At 47.8% G+C, this 10,841-nt stretch overlaps 1 protein-coding gene across 1 annotated transcript; it reads left to right on the forward strand.

Annotated features, from left to right (window-relative positions):
* Positions 1–5,189: 5,189 nt before the first annotated feature.
* NPPA (natriuretic peptide A) lies at positions 5,190–8,500 on the forward strand (the record flags this gene model as incomplete). Its single annotated transcript, XM_080631507.1, has 3 exons — positions 5,190–5,309; positions 6,818–7,103; positions 8,388–8,500. 3 exons carry the CDS (start codon positions 5,190–5,192, stop codon positions 8,498–8,500), a joined length of 519 nt encoding a protein of 172 aa, XP_080487633.1.
* Between the last annotated feature and the right edge of the window lie 2,341 nt (positions 8,501–10,841).

Raw genomic sequence — 10,841 nt, forward strand, 5'->3', positions numbered from 1 at the left:
GAGTGCAGCACTCCGGCTCCTGCGGGGATCTGGCAGGAGGCAGCTGAGCTCCCTCCGGGCAGAGAGTGGGGATATAAGGAGAGGCATCCATGGGCAAAGCAGCGACACGGTGCCGAGCTGGCATAGGATAGGATAGGATATAGCATAGGATGCATCTCCCGGCTCTCTGCTGCGGGGCCTCGCTGCTGCTGCTCGTCCTACCGTGGGCCGAAGCGCAGCCGGCCGGTGGCGAGCACGGCGCGCAGCTGCGGTCCCTGCAGGTACCCGGGCCGGTGCGGGCCGGGGCTCCCGGGGCGATCATCGCACCCGTTGCGGCTGGGCGAAGCGTGCAGGAGCGTGGCTCCCCGTGGCCCGCCACAGCCGTCCCTTCTCCCCTCCCTTCTCCTTCCCTCTCTAGGACCTCCTGGAGACACTGGGGCAGCTCCGGGAGGAGGAAGGGGAACCGGGCCCGGAGGACGAGTCGGCGATCGGGACTGAGGACGGCGGCTCCGAGTGGGAGCTCCCGGGGCCGGAAGGCGGCCCACCGGGGACCCCGCTGCCGGCAGAGGGGTGGCAGAGCCAGTGGAGGAGTCTCCTCTCCTCCTACAGACGGAGGCACTTCTCCAGCTGCTTTGGGACGAGGATGGAGAGGATCGGCGCGCAGACGGGGCTGGGATGCAACCAGTACAAAGCCCGTAGGTCCCCGCGGCGCAGGGAACGGGGGAAGGCCGGAGCTCGGCCCTGACCGCCGGAGCTGCGGCGGCCGGGGCAGCCGCTGAGAGGCCGCTGTCCCCGCCTGAAAGCCTCGGAGCGGTCCCCGGCAGGTCTCCGCCCTTCTCTTCCAGGTTTCTGGAGGAGAAGGAGAAGCTGAAACCAGGGCCGGTTCCCAATCGCTTCCAGCCAGGCTACCCCCAGAGCCTCTGCCACGGTGGGGTGTGGGGCATTAAATTTTTGTACAAAGCATGCTTTGTCTTTTCTGAGTGATTTTTTGGGGTTACCCGATCAGAAGATATAGAAATCTCCCCCAGAGCGCTCCTCTCCCTCTGCTCTGAGGCTCAGTCACGACCCTGGCCAGAGCATCCCACCCGATCTGGACAAGCCATTGCCGAGGGTAGCAGCAGCAGGAAAGATGGCGGTTGCATCCTGTCAGAGCAATGATCAGTCCAGTGCCCCTCACGCCGCACTGTAAAGGTCCTGCCAGGCCGCTATGCCAGCTCTGGAGACGCGCTGGGATGCCTTTCCCAACGGCTTCACCCCCAGTAGCTGTGAATCCTCCCAGGAGGTGGGCACCGGGATCGGGGTTAATTCCAGGTGATCTCCTACACTCGGCCCTGTCCCGCGGGCTAAGCAGCCGGTACCGGTGCCAAGTTTGGCCGGGGGTGGCCCTGAGGACAGAAGGGCTACAGCGCTTTGAAAAAACACTTGCAGCGGTGGCGGAGCGGCTGCGACCGCGGGCGGGCGCGTTCAGCACCCGGGACAGACGCCAGTCGCGCCGCACGACGAGCGCCGGCCCCGCCGCGCTTCCGACAGGTCCCACCCCGCCGCCGCGACTCCTGGCCCTGGCGTTCACCTCAGCCCTCTCGCTCCCCAGCCCGGGTTTCACGCACACCCCTCTCAAGAAAAGGCAGTGAATGAAGCTCAGGGCGCCCTAAGCAGACAGAAAGGCTCGAGGCATTGCCAAACACCCTGCTGCAGAAGAACTGCGGGAGGAAGGGCCTGTGCTGCCTGCAAAGGAAGAGGCAGCACATCGCAGAAATAACGCATCCCGATCAGTGGCAGAAACAATCCATGTTTGCGATGAAAGTTTCTTCCCCCATGGAAAAAGTGAGGCATCACTTAACTATCTTAATTGCAGTATGGCCTGTCCTGTGATCTTGGTGCCGCATAGCCTGCACCAGGCATTATTACATTTCTGTTTCCTACATTCATCTCTTCATTTCCTTCATAATCAAACTGAATTGCAAGGCAGGGCAAGAGAACTTGGGTGGGGTATGGCATAGTCTTGGCAAAGGGTTTAGTCACTGAGAGATGAAAGGAATCCAAGCCCAGCCTCCTCCTCAGAACTGGACTACAAAGGCTCTTTGCAATCAGCTCTAGCACTTGTCAGCTGTAAAACAGCAGTAGGAGAATGGATGCCCCTGGAAGGATGTGCAGTGGAAGGGGGCATCAGATCTACCTGCAGAAGGAATCCACCAGCCCCGAGGCTTACAGTCTGCAGCCATACAGGGCTGAAAACAAAGGGCATCTCCCCATCCTGCTGGGGAAGGGGCTGAGCTCCCTCCATATACTACCCTCCTCCACACATGGCGCTGCCAGCAGCACCCTTGATGGTCTCCCTCTCTGCTCTGAGCAACCAAGGCTGCTTTCTAATGGAGCCTCATGTCACTGTATCTCTTATCCCCTACCCTGGGGTGCTACTGGGGAAACGTGCTGATTTCCCAGCCCTAAAACAAGTCACAGTGTGCTTTTTCTAACAACCTGCTGCCCTGGTAAGACTCCCAACAGGGGCTTTACCAGACTGACAGCCAGCTGAGCACAGGCAATGCTGGACCGTGACTATCCACTGCCAGGCTATAACGCCTAAAGTCCACATTAATCTTGCCAGAGTTATGATACTAAGATACCGCATGCAAAGAAACAAGTGAGCTTAATAGCTCCAATAATGATGAGTTGAGTTCTGACATTTTACACTCCATTTGCTTTGGTAGCACTGTGTGATGGGTAATAGAGGGCAGAATTTAGCTTTGAAAATGCAAAAACTGTGATGCTCAGCCCTTTTATCCCATCCACATACTTCCACACAAAGCACATGAAACAGTACACAGAAATCTCCCTGCCTTAGAAAAGTGTTGTCACGGTTTAAGTCAGATCCCTACATCTCATTTACCTGCTGTGTAATACAGAAGATGGAAAAGGAACAAAGCGGGGGAAAAAAAAGGAGTGTCTCTGGCTGCAGGTTACTGAATACAATCCTGGAATATTAGATTGTTTCACAGGGACACGGCACTCAAAGCTAAATACTTCACACCTATGACTGAGATTGTATTCCTCGGTTCTTTGCTGCTGGGTTTGTGCCCCAGGGTCTGCTTTACAGATGTGCCGAGCTCTGGGTCAAAACGACAAGCGACAGAGTGTTTTCACACAGAGAATACTCAGCGGGTGGGATGTGAAAGGAAACAAACAAGAAATAAATAAATCAAATCAAATTAAATGATCTTAAACTGGATAATCAGTATTAATGAATAATTCTGGTTTGTCTTCTAATGCTTTCTCAGTTTACCAAACAAAGTTACTCCCTGGTGCATATAAACACACACACCCAGGAGCAGCTGTAAGACAGTATTTGTAACTGATTAGTGAATTATACACACACTGAGCTAGGGAGTGTTAATTACAAACTAAAAATAAGCTATCAGGATCTTGTTTCTTAATAGCATAGAATAAGAATGTGTTAGGTTACATAATAAAACCCGACTACTGCCTTCCATGTACTGCAAAAGAAAGCATTGGGAAAAATAGGGATTGCTCTTATAATAAAGGAGTTCATCAGAACTCATCAGAGTTGGGCTGACTTGAAGCTATATTAGGGAAAAGTAGCATTTGAGCTTGACTTCACAACCTTGAGAATGTCCTTTCTAGTATAATTTTGGTAGCTGATCATGTGAACGGTGTGCACATGTTCGTGCACAAACAGCATGTTAGCACATTTAAGACATGAGAAATATTTTATCGTTCTCTTGTTACTTAGAAACTGTACTCAGGAGAGTCCTTCAAGATCAATCATATTAGAAGTCCGGTTTTTTGACTTTCATATGATTTTATTACAAGAAAAATTTTATTGCGAGACTGACATATTCAACTTGCTCATATAGTCATTCTTGTTTTGGTTTAGAATAAGAAGTAACATTAGGAAAATGAAGGATAAGCAATATGCTTCATGATTTAGAGTTCTCCTGCAGTTCTGTAAAGAAGATGAGATTTTAGTTGCATTATATGCACAAAGAAACACTGGGAGACGAACTTGAAGCAAAGCGGCATTTCTGCAATTTCTCATGTAAGCATAGGCAGCTTTTAGCTAAACTTGAAAACTCCAGTTCTCAAGCAAACAACTAAATACTCTTTGGTTCTAATATATTAAACTAAACATTTCAGTTTAACCCTTCCCAGAACACACATACACACAAATCCATTCACTCTTCCTTGGGGCCAGACTCCAATACCTTTGCTGAGCAACACCAAAAGCCATCTAGCTAAAGATCTCGGCGAGCAAGTTGTATGATGTATCTTGTATGACAGCACAAGAAGATTATTCCTGAATCTGAGCATCTCTTCTTTAATTTTTATTGTTGTCAGGTCAAGCCTTACCATTGAAGTTTAAAGAAATCCCATGGATTTAAATGTTTAATAAGGACTAGTGGTTTTCAGTGGTGCTGGAGCCAGTTGCCGTAGGGGGCTGGAGGTATTCAGTGTCCTGCAGAGTCAGTCTAGAAGTTATCGTCTGGATTGAGGTGCAGATCAAGGTGCCTCTGTTGTTGTAACATGCAAAGTCTCAACGATGATATCACCCCAATAGCAATGAGAAAAGAGAAGTAGCCCAAACCTGGGATTTTCAGCATACTCCATGGTATGCAGTGGCTGTGCAGATTCCATATATAGAAGGAAAATGTGCACGGTACTTTAGGTGTCCTAAAAGTAGATTTATCTTCAGCCTTTACTCTCCACCAAATACTCATCTGAAAAGCCTTCCATTTTCCCTATAAAAGGTAATTTCCCTATGGAAAGCTTCTGACTGAGTGGAGTTTAGAGCAGTTTCAGGGTTGTTTCCCATCTCTGTAAATCTGACCATAAGGGGTCTCTTGAAAGAAAATCGCTAAGAATTTCCAACTGGACTATGTAATCACAGCGCCTGGTATCAAGAGGAGGGGGAGTGACATGAAATCACTGACTTGTGACATACATTCCTCAGCAACAGCAGCTGCTGCCTAATGACAGCTAATAAAGGGAATCTTCCCTTGACAGAGCTGCATGCCTGCAATGGGACTGGAATGTGCCCCAGATAATTCCACTGATAACCTAGGAAGCAGAGATCACACCCAAAGAGTATAAAAGACAAGCTTCGGAAGAGAGTGGATACGACGAGGAAGAGAGACCTGAAGAGACATCTCAGAAGAAACAGCTTGAACTTCCCTATTCCCAACGAAGCCAGCACCATGGACACTAAAGGCTCATTTTCCTTTGGCTTCCTCTTGCTGCTGTTCATCCAACTCCAGCCCGGCAGAGCCAACCCTATCTACAGCCTCAGCCCTGCCAAAGAACTGGCCAGCATGGAGGTGAGGACTCTCTCCTTTTGCAAGGTTAAATGTTCAGGGTGCTTAGCAGAGTGTGAGGTGGTGGTCTTGCCTATCTTTTGCACAATCAGATAGCTGCATCAGCGATCATACGCTAGGAGATAAAGCCTCAGTTCTTCAGAGGGGTTGAAAGAAGCTTTACAGAGCAATAGCTTCACTTGAGCTCCTGCGTAGCAGTGGGAAACAAAATCCTGATGTGGGATGTCTGCTTTGGCTCTTGGGTCTTTTTCTCTTAAAGATCCACCTTCCTGGGAGTAAATTCCCAGAGAGGGAAAGAAGTATCACAGTATCTGTATAAGAACAAGCAGAAAACATTCAGGAAGGCTCCTGTTTGTCCCACTAAATGGCAGGGACAGTGAAGCAGGACAACCATACAGTTTTAGCTGTGCGGGTTTAAGAGAATTGGCTGTATATGGATGGGAGATGAGGAGGTAAAGTGGAGCACCCAAAGCCAAACATTTAGAGAAGCTGCTAGAGGAACAGTATGATCATTTAGTGTGGCTCAGCCAGAAAGCTTCTAGAGCTATGAAATTACCAGTTGTGCATTTTCATGAATGATAGAGAACATCCATTGTGGCAGCGCAATACAAGCTCTAGGTTCAGTCTTGCAAGATGAAACCTGAAAGCTCAAACCTTTCCTTGGGCTGTACCAGTGATCACCTTCTTACAGCATCAGATCCTGAGAAAAAACTACACAAGATGATCAGGACAGTGTCAGCCAGAGCTAAAACATCCCCAGCCTCTAGGCTGATTCCAGCAGCTATCCGAGAAGAGTGGCTTCCAAATTCACTGTCTTGCAAGCTGTAAGGCTCACTCCTCTCTACTCTACTTCTAGAGATGGACAATTCTGTTCCTCTAATTCGTTGAGTTGATCCTTGTTACACAAAGCTTTAAAAATCATAGAGAATGGTACCCAGGAAGCAGTCACATAGCAGACCTGAATTTAGCACACAGGTATTTTCATGTTACTTTAAGAAGCAGCAATCCTCTAACTCCTGGGGCAGAGATTAGTGAAAACACCAAGAGCTTCTCCAAGTGATGTTCATTGAAATAGCCAGGGGTGACAAGCAAGGAGATGGTCTTAGCCAAAAAAGGAGAAAGCCAATTGCTGGCAAGCAGCATTCAGGCAACTTCTGAGAACACGGGAGTAGACTGTGGATTCAGAGGTACTCTGAGATAGAGTACTATTACTGAGCTCAGTAGTATCTCCCTGTGCAACTCAGATCTTGCTCTTTTTCTCTGCCAAGAGCTCTTCTAACCTTGCCAATAAGATACACTTTGGTGGCAAGCTACAAATAGGTGGAATTAATGTGGACAGGGATTTACTGCAGAGGACACAGCTCAAGTACCACCAGCAACCCTGGGATGCAACCTGATAGTCTCCTAGGGCTGGCTATGGGACCATTGATGAACGCAGCACTGGATGACAGGAAGAGTTAGGAAATTACCACAAAACAAAGAATTTTATGAAATTAATCCTTCTATTGTAGGCTCTGCTGGAGAAACTGGAGGATAAGTTCGCAATGATTGAAGCCCTGGAGTCCAATCCTGACCTGCAAGAACCCAAAAACCAGGAGGAGATCCCACCAGAACTCACGGGTGACAGTGATGACCAGAAGGCTGAACCCAGGCTGGCACCCAGCACCCCTCTGTCCTACAGGGACCCCTTCCTCAAGAGACTGAGGGGGCTGCAGATGCCCAGGATGATGAGAGATTCTGGCTGCTTTGGGAGGAGGATTGATAGGATCGGCTCCCTGAGTGGAATGGGTTGCAATGGTGAGTCCCACCTAAGCCATTTCTCTGAACAGAACAGATTGCATCTGTTATTTGTGACAAGGGAAGAGCAGGTTTTCTTTTAAGCCTTTAGTAAGTCACAGCTTCAGAAAGGAATTAATTATAGCCTAATACTTAAGCTAGCATTGATTTTCAAAAGAAAATCTGTGCCTATTGATTTGGTAGGTAAAGGCACTGCTGAAAATGGTGCATATACTGAGAAGGAAACAAGTCCTAGTAACGCTTGTTTCATGTTTGGCTTGCAGGTTCCAGAAAGAATTAAGACAACCTCCCTACACCCTACTCTGAAGAATGCTTTACAGTACCTGTTCCTCCCCAGACGAAAGCCGGCTGCTTTCTAAACTCTTCATCAGAAAGTGATTCCTATTTCTATTTATTTATTTATTTATTTATTTGATGGTTGGTTGTTGTTTTTTTAAAGAACATTTCTTACTCTAGCACCAAAAGATCATCCTTAAATAAAACTAACACGTCAGACATCTCTGCTGGACCTCTCTCCTGTCTGTTGCATTAAAATGTCTTGTATTTTCCTAAAGTCAGAAGCCTATGTTTTATTGCAAAGGCTGATCCACAAGGCTGGGTCTTACTTACACTAGACAGAGAAAGTAGGAACAAAAATGAGTTTTTCACTGGAGTTTTCCCCTCTGCACTAAGAAATTGTAACAGATTAGCAGATAAAAAAAGCTTGCTCGACATTGAAACACCAACATGAGTCCTCCTATAGACAGGGGTTTAGTAACAAGAGAGTCCTGTTGCTGGTGTAGATTATTCAGTCAGGGGAACTGCCACAAATCCCATATGGAAGCAAAACTTACATGAAAAGAAATCAGAAAAATCATAACACTCCACAAGTTTCCAGATCACCAGAGGGAGGAAAGGGAATTCATTGTATATGCTTTCTTGCACTCACCAAATAAAGGTTCTGAGCATCACACAAATATACATCATTAACTGTGTCTTGTCTCACTCTACATGTGGCTGAGGTGCTGCTCCTCAGGGTCTCTCGATGGAGCCTCAAGGGGCTTGAGTCCCATTCATGGTATTCCTCATGTGAGGGCAGGTGGGACCACTCCAGCTACAAAGCAGCTTCTACAAAACATTTATCCCTTTCTGGGAATGGCCCCTCACAAAGTTTTTCTACGCATGGTTAACGGGAACACTGCAAGTCTGATCAAGGTTTCATTGAAGCCTTTGTAGCTAAATTTCACACCTAGGATCTGAATTTGCCCCAGACCACATTCTCCGTGTTCTTCCCCCTCCAAACAGGGTTATATTGCCAGGACCACATTCGGCCAGCACCACAAGGACCAAATAGCCTGGATTCCCAAGTCAGCCACAGCAACGGCATTGAGCCCAGGCTCTGCAGAACTGTCCCATGATCACACATTCCACTAGAAACTGTGTTACTTTGAGCATTTGGTTTTGGGTCTCATTCCCAGCATCCATTACTCGAGCATCCCAGAAAGGTCTTTCAGGGCCTAACACATAGCTCCAGGATAGACTCAACCGCAGAAGTCTAATTCTAACTTTGCTTATGCATATGCACATAGAGAGAGGAATGATAGTTGCTTAAGACAGGCTACAGTGAGGCAAATGTGCCAGAGCCATGGCAGTTGCTGACAACAGCTCTCAGGAGCCACAGCTACAGTGAAACCACGAGTTTGAGTGCTGAATGGCCCATCACTCCTGCACATGCTGTACCACTTTCACAGGGCCTATGTCACACATCCCATTTTTGACAAGCCACCCTCCTAGTCACTCCCTGTCCTGCTGACATGGACTCGAGTGCTCCCTGCCATGCTGGGCCCTATGACTCTTCCCTAGGGAAACAGAACAGAAGGCTTCTCTGAGGGAATCATTTTGCTCCACTCCAATGGGAATCAACACCTACTGTGATACAAATCAGATGCTGCAGCCTTCCAGCAGTGCCAGCCAAAGATAAAATACTCTATGCAATAGTGCTCACATAGGTTTCCCTGGCAGGAAAACTGATTCCCAGGTCAAGACTGCCAGCAGCTACCATGAGACATCTCTGCAGTGAAAAGCTACAGCAACTTAGCATTTAGTCAAAGGTGGTTTCACAAATCTATGTGGTGCAAAGTCACCCTTCGGGGAGCCTTTGTGGGGATAATGGGGCTTGATCTTCTCAAACAGGCTTTCCAAACACAGCCCTGCAGCTGTCTGTTTCCCACTGCAGCAAGACTGGAACGTGCAGATGGATCCCTCCACACCAGCAATGGGCAACAGCCTGACTTCCCATGTGCTGCTATAAAGGAAAGTGAAAACAATCCTCATACTCTAACAATAACAGCCCTGGCTGGAGCTGAATTTTACCCAGTCAAGCAAAACTTGTATAGACACTGTAAATTGTCCCTCCCTGTCAGCCCCTCAAGGCACAAACCACTAATAGTTCACTGGAATGTGCTAAAAACGGCAAGAAGAGTTGGTGCTGCCTGACCCAAAGCCAGGTGGGTCCAGTATTGAGAGCAAGCCAGTTCCTGGTGGAACAAGTCTGTATTGGCTTGTAGACAGTATGTTAATAGACCCTGGGGTCTGGGAGAACCTAATTGAGAGTAGGCAATCTAGGAAAAAAGCATCTCTGTGGCTGGGTTTTTACTGCTACTCCCATAAACACACTGAGCTGTAAAGCTCCCCCAGGGAAATCTCAGAGTCAGGTCAGAATAGGACTGCACACAGAAACAAGCACTTGGAAAAGCTGAATGAGAGAAACTGAGCACTGCCGAGTTCTACAGGAAAAGAACATCACCCCCAAGGACAAGCAAAGCTGCCACTCTTGCTGTGATCACAGGGAACAGTCTTGGGAACAGCCAGTCCCAAACAAGCATACAGACAAAAGCAGCCCACTGCTTATGGGGAAAGCTTATCTGAAAGCTAAATGTCTCTCTAGAGCTGTATTGCTTTCTAAAGAGGGTACTGTGGCCAAGAGGGTGCACATAGAAAACACAAAAGGTTCCACTAGACTTGCTTTCAGTGAGACCAGGAATTTCAGGCTGTAGGTGCAGAAATAATGGATTCTGGAGGGAGCAAGTGAATTAATTTATCATCTGTTTCATGGAACAGCCACATGCACTGTGACCCAGCAGCATCAACAGCAAGTGCCACAGCTCTGCTCTTCATCAAAGATCAGCAGGCTGACCTTTACAGCAGGGAAGAAAAAGAGGCACAAAGCTGTTCCCACAGTCACATTGGGTCATGCTCTACCTTACTTTGCAGCAACCTGGACTTGTGTTCATGGCTCATGCTTCAGAGGACAATCTTGACATCCCATGTTAACCTGCCAGCCTTTTATTTCTTCTGCTGCTGCTGTCACTGCAGTAGATTTGCACAGTTGCATATGCTATCCATGCAAGGATGCAGGGATTCCTCTAAACTAGGCCCTTCTCTCTTTCAGCAGTAGGCAGTTCTGTACAGACCCATGTCTACATGTCAGGTAGTTTTCTTCAGGTTTGTAGTGGATCTGCCTTTGGTGCTTGTAAATTTTGGAAACTAATCCTGATAGAACTTTATGGAGGAAAATACAGGGTTGCAATGGAGGAGAAACAATCCAAGAGCAATACCAGGCTCTGGTGAGGCCGTGAGCTGGAGATAACATTAATCTTCAGTTCTACATCAATTTCTACTAAGTCTTCACACCTATCCAAGATGCATCTCTTCTTCTAGACAAACTTCCACATGGGGAAGGGAAGGTCTGTAACACGT

The sequence above is a fragment of the Psittacula echo genome, assembly GCF_963264785.1.
Source record: "Psittacula echo genome assembly, chromosome: 17".
Lineage (NCBI taxonomy): Eukaryota > Metazoa > Chordata > Aves > Psittaciformes > Psittacidae > Psittacula > Psittacula echo.